We start from the raw sequence: 14,639 nt of genomic DNA, 5'->3' as shown, positions 1-14,639 counted from the left end.
CCCAGACCACTTTGCTTAGTTCCCTCATTTCTTCTTTCTCTCTGTTCTTCCTTTCTTCTTCTTTTTGCAACCCTTGAACTTTTGGATGTTAGATGAGGTGCCTTATTTTCTCTCGGCCCTTACATTCAGTCACTGGTCAAATCATGTAGAGTCTCCCTTCAAAATGGCTTTCCTTCTCATCCTTTTTCATTGCTCACCTGTGGACCATTCAGCATCACTGATTCTCATTTCCTGTCTTGTCTCATTCAAATCTATCTTACAGGCTGCTCAATATTTCTTTCTAAAGGGCACTTCTTAAAAATGACTCAATGAACTAAATCTTTAGCCTTATTTCTTCTCACTTATAGGTTCACATTTGAGACAAATTAGACTATACCAGATATTCAAAAGTTATAGTTTACCGTTTGACAGTTTGTGGTTCTCTAAAGACCAGAAAGATTTGCTAATATATCATTTCCCTGAGCTTCAAATTCAAACCACAGATGCTATAGGGTTTAGTGACAGGAAAAAGTCACATAATCCCAAATGCAACTTGCCAGCTGCCCAAAACCATGGCTTTATTCCGATTTTGTATTTCCTATTTATCACACTTTCAGCAACTTTTATTATGGTTCTGAAAGGACCTCATGTGTTTTTCAATCCCACTTTAATGTCTTTTAAAGAAAAAAGTATATTTCTGAATAGGATTTATGAACTGTTGTTCTGTAGATCTCTATGCCAGGGATTAGTATGCTTGCTAATCCTTGAAAATGGCCAGTGATTTCTGGTTTCCTGAAGTTTTCTTACATTCTTCTCAACCAAGTGTTTTACTTATATTTTGCTATGTAAGTAGCGACCCCCAAAACCTAGTGGTTTAACAGCAATCATTTATTTGTTCACAAAGATATAGGTGATCTGGGCAGGATTCTGACGAGAAAGCTCTTCTCTGCTCCATGTTGTGTGGGCTGGAGTGGCTAAACATGGAGGGCCTGCTTGCATGTGGCTGACTCACAGTCTGGCTGTCAGCAGGGAATTTAGATGATGCTCTAGGCGATATGAGAGTAGGGCTTAAATTTCCTTCCCATAGGCTTCTGAAAGTGATTACCTGGTCTTTCAATTACATGGAGTTTGGGTTCAAAGCAGGAGGAACTAGAAGCTGCCAGGAGTTGTGAATGCCTGTGTTATGGTTTGGGTCTAGATGTCCCTCCAAAGCCTTATGCAGTCACAGGTGGGGTTTTTCAGAGGTGGTTAGAGCCAGAAGGTGTGATGCTGGGCTTGATTCATGGGACAATGGGTAGGCTCAAGGGCACTAGGATCAAGGTGTGACTGCTACTCACCCGAAGTGGCCGGGATGAGATAAGGGATAGAAAGAGCTGTGATTGACCCTTGTTGCTTTAGAACCTTCTGTCCACCATGAATGTTTTTCCACTGTGATACCACTCTGCCTGGAGCCGTTTATGTCCTAAAACCTCTATACACTGTGAGATAAATATACCTTTTCTCCTTTAATTTGGAGCGGTAGGTATTTTGTCCCTGTGATGAAAAAAGTAAGAAAGCCTGCATTCAGAATTCCCAAAATGTTAGTTCCTTTGCATTCTGTTGGTCAAGGCAGGTATAAGCTCAGCTCAGATTCAAGGGGGAAATACACAAGTCCCATCTCTTGATGGCAGGAGTGGCACACAAGTTATGAAAATGTAAAATTATTTGAGTTATCTTGTAAGATAGCTAATATCATCCACCTTGTGGCCATAACAATGAATGCTCCTCCTATCTAATAAAGACACCTTTTTCCTCCCCTATAGGACCAAGATATGTCATCTTATTTTACATAGTCCAGGAAAGCAGTAAGCATAGAACACCCTGAGGGCCAAGTCTGGCCCATGGCTTATTTTTATAGAGCTCCTGAGATAAGAATGGCTTTTATATTTTTAAAGAGTTGTAAAAAAAACAAAAACAAAGCAAAATACACAATGCAGATCACATGTATGATCTACAAAGACTAAAATTATTTGCTGTCTGGCCCTGTGGAGAAAATGTTTGCCAAACTCTAGTGGAAGATGTTGTTGGCAGCCAGCTTAAATGTCGGGCTGCGCACAGTGGCACATGCCTGTAATTTCAGCTACTCAGACCTGTGTTCTCAGACTAAGAGCTGAGGGAGAAGTAGTTGGTCAGATTATTTAATCTGAAGGCCAATGCACTAAAAAGATGAAGCATCTGAACTCCGTCTAACACTAAGGAAGGGATAAAAAACCTATAAAAGATATTCACTTTCAAAAGGGGTTAAAAAATGGAAGAGACATGACAGAAAATGGTCCTGCAAGTCCAATAATATCATTTTTTTTAATGAGGCCCATCCCTGCTCTTTGGGAATAATTTTTAGTGATTCTTTCTTCTGAGATTCCATCTTCTGAGTCATTTTTCCTTTTGGAGATAGCCAATAGTTGCAAATAAATAACTTTTCTCAGCCTGTGGCCTGCCTATAAAGTTGAACCCTCAAAGGACTCTTGATTACACACAGCCTCTGTTTCAGTGTAAGCTGAAATAAAATCTTTAAAAAGCCACAAGTGTGGGGCTGGGGATTTAGCTCAGCAGCATAAGCACCTGCTTTGCAAGCAAGCAGTCATGAGTTCGATCCCCAGTACCAATAAAAAGAGATCCCCAGTACCAATAAAAAGAGAAAAAAAAAAAAAAAAAGCCACAAGTGTCTAATACCTCAAGTTATAATTGTGCTGAGAGGTGCAGCTCAGTGGTAGAATGCTTGCCTAGCATATACAAAGCCCTGAGTTGAAACCTGACCACTGCCCCTTCCCCTAGAAAAAAAGGAATAAAAGAAGTTAGCATTGTCTCACAAAGACAAAACCAACACTTACATTTCTTTCTAAGTCAGACCCTGTTCTGCCTTGGGTTAATGTGAGACCACTATGGGCCAACACCCTGTTGGAAGCCCTGTTGTCTAGTTGAAGGGATCTATAAGACATGGATCCATTCACAGGTTTCAGGCAAGGATGGGCCACATGGACCACTGTGGTGCTGTAAGACTGCATCACCTATCACCTACTGATGGGGTGGCTGTCTTAGTTTGTGTAAGTTCACAGTGATGTTTGCACAACAACAACAAAATCACTCAAAACTACATTTATCACAATGTATTCCAATCATTAAGCAACTTATAACTACCACCTTAAACCTTCCAGGGCATCTACATAGCTATCCTGGATAACAAGCTACCCCAAAACTTAATGGCTTAAAACAGTGTACTGTAATGTTTGTTTTTGTTAGGAGCCCAGGTGCTACTTAGGCTAAACGTCTGCCTTGTCTTCCAAAAAGCTGAGACCAAGGTGTCATCTAGGGGTGTAGTCTTGTTTTAGTCATTCTTTCACCACCAAACCCAGATCCTTCTCATAACCAAAACACATCCACGCCATAGCAGAGACCTCACTCTTCCTTCTCTCATGCTAGCATCAACCCTAAAGTCCAAGGTCTCATCTACACATTATCCAAATCAGATACGGGTGGGCTTAAAGTGCAGTGCACCCCAAGGCAAAATTCCCTTGCCTGTGAATCTGGGAATCCAGCCAAGAGAGTTACACTTCTAAAATCCAGTGGTGGCACAGGCATGCGATTGACATCCTCATTCCAAGAGGGAGACGTGGGAAGGAGGAAAAGTGTGATGGGCCCCAAGCCAAGTCAAGACGTCACAGGACAAATACTGCAAGCTCAGAACAATCCTATTTGGTTTAACGGTCTGCCCTACTGACCTTTGGGTAGCAGTCCTGCCTTTGGACTTCCTGAGGTGCTAGGTCCTGTCCCTTCAGCTCTGGAGGACCACCCCAGTGGCTTTCTGCAAGGGCCCGACACACAGCTCCACAGGATCAGGGTCCTACCCCAGGCTGAGTTTGCTTTGGCCCTCAGACTTGTGCCGAGAGCAGGAGCCTGGACTACCTTTGAACTACTGTGAGGTCTGTATTTCTGTTTCTTGAAGGATACAGCATGGGTCTAACTTTCCTTAGCTCCATCCCGTTTTCTCTGTTCCCTTAGTGTCAGTGGTATTTCTGCCATTACGATCTCACAGCTTCTGCTGAGACAGCTCATCATACCTATCCTAATTTCTTACCTACCCTACTCTCTATCAAATGGTCCATCGACTTTGCCCTTGGTATTCTGTTCTGACCACATTTTCTCAGTTATGGGATCTGGAAAGGCTGAGAATTTTCCAGAAATTTAAGCTGTGGTTAGTTACCTTTTTACTTAACAGTGCTATCTTCAATTTCTTTCTCTTTTCTCACATTTTACTTTTAAACAGTCAGGAGGCATCAAGCCACTCCTTCCACACTTTGCTTAGAAATCTCCAAGCTAAACATCCAATTTCATTCTAGCTTCCACAAGAATCTAGATCATGGAGGCTGGGGAAGCAGCTCAGCTGTTGGAGTGCTTGCATAGCATGTGGTAAGGTTTCAGGTTCAATCTCCAGCCCTATGCTATAAAACATGCACACATGCATGCACACAGAACAAAGGGTAGAACATGAACATTCAGTGTTTTGCCACTTTATAACAAACATTGCCTTTTCCCCATTTTCCAATAATATGGTTCTCAGTTCTATCTCAGATTATCAGGATGGCCTTCACTGTCCATAATTCTACTAATATTCTGTTCATGATTATTTCTGTGTTCTCTAAAACAATGCAGCCTTTTTTAAAAATTAGGGATAGATTGGAACATAGGGCCTTTATACTGACCTACATCCTTAGCAAACCCCCCTCCCCTTTAAAAATATTTTGAGACAGGGTCTCATTAAATCATTAAGTTGTTCAAACTGGGCCCAAGATTGCCATCCTCCTGTCTCAGGCTCCCAGAGTGCTGAGATTACAGATATGTGCCATAATGAGCAGGTTTACTTTTTATTTTGAGACATGGTCTTTCTAAATTAACCAGGATGGCCTTGAGCTTCTGACCCTTCTGCCTCAGCCTCCAAGTAGGGATTTTTATCTTTTATTTTTAAATTTTTTTTGTATTTTCGAGACAGGGTCTTGTTATGCAGTTCAGGCTGGTCTTGAGCTCACTTTGTAGCCCAGGCTGGTCTCGAACACTTCTTGCCTCAGTCTCCCAAATGCTGGGATTTCTATGTGGGGATTACAAGCACATGCCAGAGCAGCTAGCAGCTTTCTTGATAGTCTCCCCTTTTCTTTCTGGGACCTCCCCAGAATCACCTTTAACAGTCTCTTCATAACAATCTTACCTTTTTCTAGTATGCACCTCAAAACTGTTCCAGTCTCTTTTTATCACCTAGTTCTAAAAATAGTTCCAGAGGCAGAGGCTATAGTTCACTGGTAGAGGGCTTGCTAGTATGCAAAACACTCTGGATTCAATCTCCAGCACCATGAAAAGAAAAAAACAAAAAACAAAACTACTTCCGCATTTTTAGTATTACAATAGCACCCCCCACTCCTTGGTTGTCTTAGACACACAAGCTGCCATAACAAAGTAATATAGGATGGGCGGCTTAAGCATCAGACTGCTATAAATGCTGGAAAGCCCAAGACTGTGGTGCCAGACAGGTTGGCTCCTGCTGTGGGTCCTCTTCCTGGCTTGCAGATGGCCACTTCTCACTGTGTGTCTGCATCATGGGGACAAAGGAAGCTTTGGCATCTTTTTCTATGGGCAATCACATGATTATTGGGGTGCCTCTCCCATGAATGCATCTAAACCTAGTTACCTACCAAAGGCCTTACCCTACTATCATTACACTGGAGAGGAGGGTTTTATAATGGATTTGGGAGAGACATAAATGTTTGGAGATAAAAGTGTCCTGGCAGATTTTATCTATGGATTCCACCTAGGGGAATCTATTTGCAAGTTTACTCTCGTGGTTGTGGACAGGTTCAGTTTTCTGTGGGTTGCTGACCTGAAACCCAGTTCCCTGTTGGCTTTTAGATGAAGGCTTTTATCATTCCTCGACAGATGGTCTCTCCACATTGTGGCCTTCACATTGTGGCAACTGGAGTCCATCAAAGGCGGTCAGTGTGAGCAAGCAAGGGTGTGTAAAGCATGAGTGGTGTTTTTTTTTTTTTTTTTTTGTCCATGCCGTATTAATTAAAATTAAGTAGGTTCAGCTCATAGTCCAGGGGAGGGAACCACACACAGGGGCTTGAACACATGCAGGTAGTTGGTGACCATTGTTGAAGTCACTTACCTCAGGGTCTTCTATCAACATCCTCGTCCTGAACCTTACCTAAGGCCATGTTTTCCTGGTAGCAGCATCTTATGTTTTACCTCTGTTCTTAGACGATTTCTAATTTTGGAACATAGGGCCTTTATACTGACCTAAGTTTTGTCCTCTAAAGAATCTAGGAATGAGAATTTTTTTTCCAAGCCTTCCAAGATCTGACTTGTCTAATTCTCTAATGCAAGTCCTATTTCTTCTAATTTTCATGGAAAATAGAATACTTCCTTTCTTAGGTCATTTTACCGCTTTAAGGGTATCATAAACATCCAAAAGAAACTATGTAGGCTGGGCTTGTTGTGCAGTGGTAGAGCAGTTTCCTGGCACATGTGAGGCCCCGAATTTAATCTCCAGCAATGCAAAATAAATAATGAAATGCTATTCAAGCATTTCAATATTTTCTCCAGAAATCTCCATAACCAGATCTACATTTATTAGGTACCTATTCCGATCTTTCATGTAACTACAGGCTCATTTAGCTAACTGCTCTTCCAATTCCTAAACCAATCCAGCCTGTAATAACAATATTTTCACTGCCCTGTAAATATTCTTCATTGACAGGCTCTTCAAGGTTTCTCTAGCTTCCACTGCTATCTGATCCCAAAGCCACTAATGTGCCGTGGGTTTGCATTACACCAGGACCCCACTTCTAGGCATGCAATTACATTTCAGTTATGTATTGCTGTATAACAAGCCACCTTAAATCTCAGTGACTTAAAACAACAGCACTTTTTATTTCTCTCTCTCTTTTTTTTTTTGCTACCAATCTGCAATGTGTGTAGTTTGCTGAAGAAAAATAATCTATGTTCTATTTGGCATTGGTTGAGCAGCTCAACTAGGGCTTGAACATCTATTTCCAAGATAGTTTACCCACAAATCTGGTGTGTTAACCACCTTTCCATCACTGTGATTAACTACCTGAGACAAACAGTTTAAAGGAGGAAAGGTTTATTATGGCTCACAGTGTCAGAGGTTTCAGTTCATGGTTAGCCAGCTCTGTTACTTTAAGCTTTTGATGAAGCAGAAACATTATGGCAGAAGGGTATGGCAGAGGAAAGGTGCTCATCTACTTGCAGCCCGGAAACTCAAGAAGAGGTTAGGGACAGAATCTCCGTCAAAGGCATGCTCCAGTGAACTATTTCCTCCAAGTGGGTCCAGATCACCTTATAACAGCCCATTCAGCTATCAACACATCAATCAGTTGATGGGGTTAGTACTCTGATGATGCAGTCAACTTTCAAACCGCCATCAGACGTGGGGGCTATAGAACACTGGTGCACTGAGGATTCCTCTCTTAAAACATGAGTCTTTTGGGAACATTTTTTTTTTCTTTTTTTCTTTTTTTCCCAAGGCAGGGTCTCATTATGTAGTTCAGGCTGGCCTTGAACTCACAGCAATACTCCTGCCTCAGTTCTCTGTGTGCTGGGATTACAGACATGCACCACCATGCCTGGCTGAACTTCATACATAAACCATAGTACCAGACCTGGATCCTCTATCATGCTATATCTCTGCCTGAGGCTGGTCCAGCTTCCTTAAATGACTGAAGGAAAGTAAGCACACTTCAGAATGTTTGAGGAAGTAAAAATCAGGAGAATGGTACACAGCTGTGCACACATATTTAATACTGAACTATACATTTAAAATGGTTAAGATGGTAAATTTTATGTTACATGTCTTTTTTCAATATTAGAAAAAAACAGAAGCTGGTGATTGCCCAGGGGAGGACAGCAGTGGGATGACAGAGAATTGTCAAGCATAACAAGAGCCAAGGAAACAGAATCTCTGGCCCTAAGAACTCCTTTGGCTTGAAACAGGATTCTAACAGACAATCTGACACAACACATGTGGTAGATATTGCAGCCTTCTGCTGCAAAGCTACAAAGGTACAAAGTCTGAGCCATGCAAATAGCCTCAAAATAGCCTTTTAATGTCTGCAATTCCCAGAGACAAACATGTAAGACATAATTACAGGTTTGGATTTCTTAATGCAAGCCTCAAAAGGAACACTGAAAGAGAAATGGTGATGAGCTATAAAAATTACAGGTGCATATGATATTTCCCCTTGAATCTGGCATGTAACCTTGTAAGCCAGGCAGAGATACAGTAGGGCAGTGGACAGGGGGAGAGGGCAGATGTTTCTTGGTCATTAGCCCAATTTTTCCAGGATATAAAAATCTCTTTGTTGTCCTATATTTTTTTAGTATGCCTGGAAACTATCGCTACTGAAGAGATCTCACTTTTGAAACTTTCTTTGAAGTAGTAAACAAGTCATCGCAATTATTTATAGCCTGAGTGAATGTGCATTCCTCCTCCCAACACACGCATCGTGCACACACGCACACTCTCCACGCACACACTTAAGTCACAAGGTTTTATAAACAATGAAGGTCTGTTTACAGATTTTCCCAAAGTTTTGTTGGTCATACATTATTCAACTTTTTTCCAAATAAGTCTAAACCATTCTTTGGGGAGATGACAGGAAACAGAAATCCTTTTCATCCAGGCATATAATCCCATCTCATCCACTCTGCTGAGAGCACAATGCATCCACTCCCAGCTCCCCAACTGCAGAGGTTAGGAAACCCTGTTGGCTTCTCAATTTTATTGCCTGATGTGTCAATATACTGATGTGAGTTTCCCTTTTATTTTTTGAGATCTCATCAATGGTCTCGTTTTAGTGACATTCTGTGGCTATTCTAAGACACCTCTGCTAATTCATTATTTTCTCTTGGATCTTGAATGAATCTAATCATGTCATTCAAGCCCGAGAAAAAGTAGCTGCTAAGATTTAATGTATTCATTTATTCCAAAGCAACTGAGCACCTACTATGTGTGAGGTATTTTCTAAATGTTGAGAACACAATGGACAACACTAAAGGAGGTTCCTCTCATGGAACTTATTTTCGTTTCTTATCCCAGAGATTTCTGACTTTTAACAATGGACAAAGTCCTGGTTTGGCCTAAAGATTTAAAAAAAAAAAAAATCCAATTCTATACTTGGAATTATGCCACCTTTCCCTGGATGGGGGTTGGGGAAAGTTCCCCCAGCATGGGAGATCAGACAACATGTTCCATCTACTCTTAAGTGGGGTCTGACTGGAACCATCAAGGACTAGATTAACTGTCATTTGTCTTGGGCCTCTGCCAGGCTCCAGTACAACAACGCCTTTCTGTGGGACACATTCAGTAACAGGCAAGAATGACCAAGAAAAGCAAAGTCCTGGGATTCCTGGCCAGCACAAGGGTCCAAGACCACCACTCAGCTATTGCTCAGGAAGATATTGCCCCCTCGTGGTTCCTCATGTAACAGGGAAAAGCTGGCTGTGAGAAGGGCTAATGGGTACAACCTACACATGGAAACACGAAGTTTCCCGATAAATCACAGCCTTGCTTCTGAATATCTTTGGTTGTAGTTTCCAGAGTCTTGGTTTATTTCTCTCCCGGATAAAATTTTGTTCCAATGGAAAGCAATGACATTATGACAGCAATTAAAGGACAGAAACATTTTTTTGTTGTTGTTGAAGTTCTTTTTCCAAACCTCCAGTTGCCCAAGAAAAACTCAATGTGTAAGTCTAAGCATCACTACTGTTCTTTTCATAGCGCCTTTAAACTTTAGTGGGAAAAAAGTGTGTGTGTGTGTGTATGCATGCGTGCATGCTTTCTATAATTTGAACCAGGATTCTGGATTAAGTAGCTGTGAGGTTGTTTGGGGTATCTTGTCTCCATAACACCACTTTAAACTCCCTCAAGGCAGGGCTCTTATCTTCAATTCCTGCCACCTCCACTCCAACACCAGCAGCACTTAAGCCAGTGTAGGGTAAAGAATTTCTAGTGGGGGTAAAAAGATAAACAGTTAAGCAAATAATTAGAAATTGTGATTGGTGCTGTGAGGGAAAGAACTTCAAGCTGTGCGAAAGAATTCCTAAGGGAGAAAAGTGAGACAGAATTTACTGAGAGTTTAAGCTTTCTAACTTTGCAGCAGTGGAATTTAAAAGCTTAATTGATCTAGTATTGGAAAAGCTCTCTTGGGCCCAGAGAAAATGGAAACTTAATAATAATGTTAGCTTCTATGTATCCTAAACCTAAACAGAACAAGAACAAAGCGCTAAATGCTCTGTAATCTCTCAAACCCTGGGAGAGAAATACAACGGTCCCATTTCATAACAGGGGAAACCGAAGCTCTGCGGGGCTTCTGGGTTTGTGGGCGACCACACCGAATGACTGCTGGGTACTTGGTGCTCTGAACTTCGGGAGACGGTCTGCGCAGTGCACAGCCCTTCCAGATCTGCTGGCAGCAGAGGAACAGTCACTTAACTAACTGCTGTGCACCAGGCAGCCCATTTAAATAGCCATAGGATTAAAAAGACAAACAGGGCAAGGTCTTGTGTTCCAGGAAGAAGCTCCCCAAGTGCGAGCCGGCCAGGTAAACAACTGTTCCAGAACAGTCTGGCGAGGGCTGTGCACGCAGCCCGACAAGGCTCAGAGCGCAGCGGTCAGCCGCCTAGCGGGAGAGGTTACCCAGGCCTCGGGGCCTTTGGGGTGCGGCGGAATTAAGTCCTTAAAAAAGCCCACCAGTTGTGGGCTGTCCTCGCTGTCACTCGAGTTCTCTCCTCCTGTGGTTTCCAACGGCATCCCAGGGAGGGAAGAAGTAGGTCTCTGGTACCGACGGAGAGGGCAGGCCCCGGGGCCCGGGTGCAAATCCCTCTGGAAGGGCAGGCGAACAAAAGTAGCCCCGGACCGCAGCGGGTGCGCTCACCGGCCGGGCCGCGTCCCGCCGTTCGTCGGGCCCGCGCAGGCGGACGGGCTCAGGGGCGCAGTGTCGGGGTGCGCGTTCCCTCTGCACCGCGGGGCCCAGCCCGGGACCCTCGGCCTCGTTGGGGCCGGGGTCTGAGCTTCCGCCCGGCCGCCGTCCTCCCCGGCGCGCGCCATCCGGCCCCTCCTCCCGCGGGGGGCTCCGCCGTCCCGTCCGTCCGGTCCCTGTGGGCTGCAGCCCACGTCCAGGGAGGGCGGAGGAAGGCGGAGGGAGGGGGCGGAGGGGGAGGGCGAAGGCGAGAGAGGGAGCCGCTTCCATCCCGTGCTTGCCAGAGCCTGCCAGGCGCGCGCTCCGCGGCGGTCCGGTCTCTGCGTCCCAGCCGCGGCCCGCGCCCCGCCGCCCCGCTCCTCTTCCTCCCGATCCGCCCCGGTCCCCTCCTTCGGCAGCTGCTCGGCTCGGGCGGCAGCAGCCCCCAGCCCCAACTCGGCTGCATCCCCAGGTCCCGGGACGCGCGCCGCGCCCCATCCTTTCTTCTCCCTTCCTGCCCGCCCGCCCGCCTTCCTCCCTCGCGCCCGCCCGCCGCCTGCCCTCTCCAAGTCCCTCCCGGTCCCGAGCGCCGCCGGCCCCGCTCCGTCGCCCGCGCCCGGCCCCGGCTCGCGCGCACACTTCCTGAGTCGCGGGCCGCCGCCGCCTCGCCGCGCCCCGCCGCCCGGGGAAGGAGCCGTGGGCGAGCGCGCCCTCGCCCAGCCCCGCGCCCAGCCCTGCCCGGGAGGAAGGACCGGGAAGATGAACAACAGCGGCAAAGCCGAGAAGGAGAACACCCCCGGCGAGGCCAACCTGCAGGAGGAAGAGGTACGGGGCGCCCGGGTCGGAAGTGCGGGCGCCGGCGGGAGCGGTCTCGGGGAGCCCGGTGCGCGCCCCGGGCGTGGACGCCGGAGGGCGTGGGGATCGGCCGGGCCCGAGACCGCCCCGCGCCGTGGCCCCGGACACCGGTGTCCGCCGAGCGTGGGTTTTTGTGTGTCCGCGCGCGTCTGCGTGCCTGCAGTTGCGTAACTTGAGGACTTTTTGGAGACTTTCGTAAGTATGAAGCTCAGCTTTGTTTGCCCGCGACTTTAAAAAAGCGGAATCGAGAGCTGGCTCCTGGGTGACCTCAGATGATCGGGACCGAGAGAGTCAGGACTTAGTTCTGGGTTCGGAGTTGGGAATTGAGGGGGAGGTGAAAGATGGTGAAGGAGGAAACTGAAGGAAAAGTTCTCGGGAAGAGGTATCTCCGTCCCCTGCCTCCTCCCTGCCTCTCGGGGTTAAAAGTTCTTGGTGAATATCTCTAGCTGAGACATTTTGGATTAATAGATAACTCATAAGCCGCATTCTTCTTCGATGAGTCAAAGCCCCCGGACCTGGGCGATTAGCTTTTGTAAATTTAGGGGCGATGCAGAATGGGGGAAGCAGAACAAAAAGGGTTAAAACTTAATTAACCAAATACTCCACGAGGATGTTCTAATAGGCTTTTGGCTTCTGAGCATACATTTTGTGTGCTGTGTCCGAAATAATGACTAAAAAAAGCTGTTGCGGCTGCGGAGCTTTCCTTCGGTGGAAACAAAATTTATTAAAAGTACGGACGTGGGGGTGCTGGGCGGGGGGCGGAGGCACAGAAGTTTCAGGATTTTGCGGTTGGGCTGTTTGTAATATCCTATCACACAGCTCTTCCTGCAGGTACATTGTGTGGAGTCCAGGAAGCCGTGTGTTTTCCTACTCTTTGAGACTCCCACATAGTTGAGATACAAACATTCACTGAAGAATTTTAAAGCGTTTTGCGAATGGAGAAAATGTACATCTCAGTATAACCTATATAAAGTTGTTAGAATGATTGCATCCTGTTAAAGAGGGTGAACGCAGAAAGTAAACTGTAAAGCAGTTAGGATGGTGGGATTATTGTAAAGACACTGTTGTGTACAAACTTAAATTCTGAGAGTGAAACCGAACATTTTGGAGAAATTTCACAAATACGTATATTACCTTTACGTGTTATCCATTTGTAAAATGGCAACTGTTTAAATTGGAGAGATACAGGAGGGACCTAAAAATCACGCAAAAACAATACAAAATAGATTTTACTCTTAACACAATGTGTGACAATACAACCTAGGTGAATTACATTAAAGCCGATAATTGCCTTATCTGAGGAAATTGCTTATTAAATATTACCTTGAAAAATTTGATTTACTTGTAATTTTATAACTTTAGGTGTAGAAATACCACTGACATTTTTCTTTGCTTTTTTTTTTTTGAAAGAGAGGGAAACTTGAATTGCAAGTTCTCTTTTCTTGGAAAGTTACTGGCTGGTTACCATTTTTAAAATGATAGCATGGTTCTCTTGGAATTGCTATATATTTAATTAACTTAACACATCAAGATAATCATTGCTTCAGAAACCTATTCCTGTCAGATTGGCAATCTGTTTACTTTGAAAGGTAAAAGAAAGTCTGGTGCAGAAACCACCTTTTCAGTCACTCCATTGAGAAAACTGGTGGATGGTCACAGTTACCAGAGTTAACCGGTTTTGTGTGTCTTTCCTAAATGCTATTGATTGGTAGAAGGATGGGTAGGTTTGTGTGTTCCCCCAAACTTAGCTATTTAATTTAAAGTTGCATAGAGGACAGTCAGCTTTTCTTTTGACCCATCTCTGCTGAACTGTTTTCAGGATTGAGGTCCTGCCCCTCATGTGAGCTTGCATGTAGTAAGTGCAGTGAACAAAAATGGCCGTGACGGGCCATCCCAAGTATATAGTCAGTGACTTTAACTTGTCCTATTGCTTGACAAAGTTCCTTTATAAGTAGGAATGCCGATGTATCCGTAATTTTTTTAAAAAGCAAAACACTTAAACATTTAAAAAGTAAGACAGTAGGAAAATGCCAGCACTCAATCTGTACACAAGGTGCAGAATACAAAGTAGATGGAGTTAGGTTTATAGTGTTAGAAATGCAGAGAAGGAAAATTGGCTTGAGTAACCCAGGTGATTTTGCAAACACCTCTTCCTCACCCAGCATTTACATTGTGTTTTTGAAAAACTGCTAGGCTTTTTTTCCTTTTCTAACCCTGAAAACCACAAGTAAAATAAATATGGTATTTGGTGAGTCTCTTAATATGCTCAGCATTATATAAAACCACAACACTGGACCCTTTCCCTGCCCACCCAGTGGGTCAGCAGTTTGTTCTCACACACATTTGAAAGCCTTGGCTCTGGCTTCTAGTAAACTGAACACACATATCAACATGTATGTGCATAATGACAACAGAGAAAAAATGTTTGATTGTGTTTTTGGTGGCAGTTAAGATTGATGTGGAAAACTGAGTTCAATTATAGTTAAGGGAAAATGTTTATTTCATAGTTCACTAGGGTGAGTTGGAGAATCCAGGATTTTAGGGGGCTGGAGGTAGGAGACAAGTTTCTTTTACCAACCAGTGTAGTTGAACTCCATTTGAGAATTTCTGATGGCTTATGCTGCAGTAATGATGCTTAAATGGTTACTTGGCTCCAGTGGCATACAATGAATAGTCTAGGATTCAGGAGCAGTTTTGCAGGTTTTTAGGGTTGGAGGTTTTTGAGAATTTGTGCCAAACATGTACATCTCCTTTGGATAGCACTTAAAAATTTGAGAAGAATAATTTAAGATTTAGTGA

The 14,639-nt window shown here is 44.4% G+C and overlaps 1 protein-coding gene across 8 annotated transcripts in view; it reads left to right on the top strand.

The window, feature by feature from the left end:
• Nucleotides 1-11,327: 11,327 nt before the first annotated feature.
• Rbpms (RNA binding protein, mRNA processing factor) overlaps nt 11,328-14,639 on the top strand; it is a 166,710-nt gene continuing 163,398 nt past the window's right edge. For 4 of the 8 annotated variants that reach the window (XR_010042521.1, XR_010042520.1, XR_010042522.1 and 1 more), the window contains exon 1: nt 11,483-11,810. Coding sequence is in view for 3 of the 8 variants with exons in the window: in XM_063234554.1 (XP_063090624.1) it covers nt 11,745-11,810 (66 nt within the window). In the remaining 5 variants the exon portion in view is untranslated. Of the gene's footprint in view, nt 11,811-14,639 lie in introns of all 8 variants that reach the window. The other 4 variants (XM_063234556.1, XM_063234555.1, XR_010042523.1 and 1 more) reach the window with 4 other exon arrangements.

The sequence above is a fragment of the Cavia porcellus genome, unplaced genomic scaffold (genome assembly GCF_034190915.1).
Source record: "Cavia porcellus strain 051 isolate PalLab524CR breed Dunkin Hartley unplaced genomic scaffold, mCavPor4.1 scaffold_24, whole genome shotgun sequence".
NCBI classification, from domain to species: domain Eukaryota; kingdom Metazoa; phylum Chordata; class Mammalia; order Rodentia; family Caviidae; genus Cavia; species Cavia porcellus.
The sequence above is the reverse complement of the archived record's forward strand: the minus strand, read 5'-3'. Positions and strand labels throughout refer to the sequence as shown.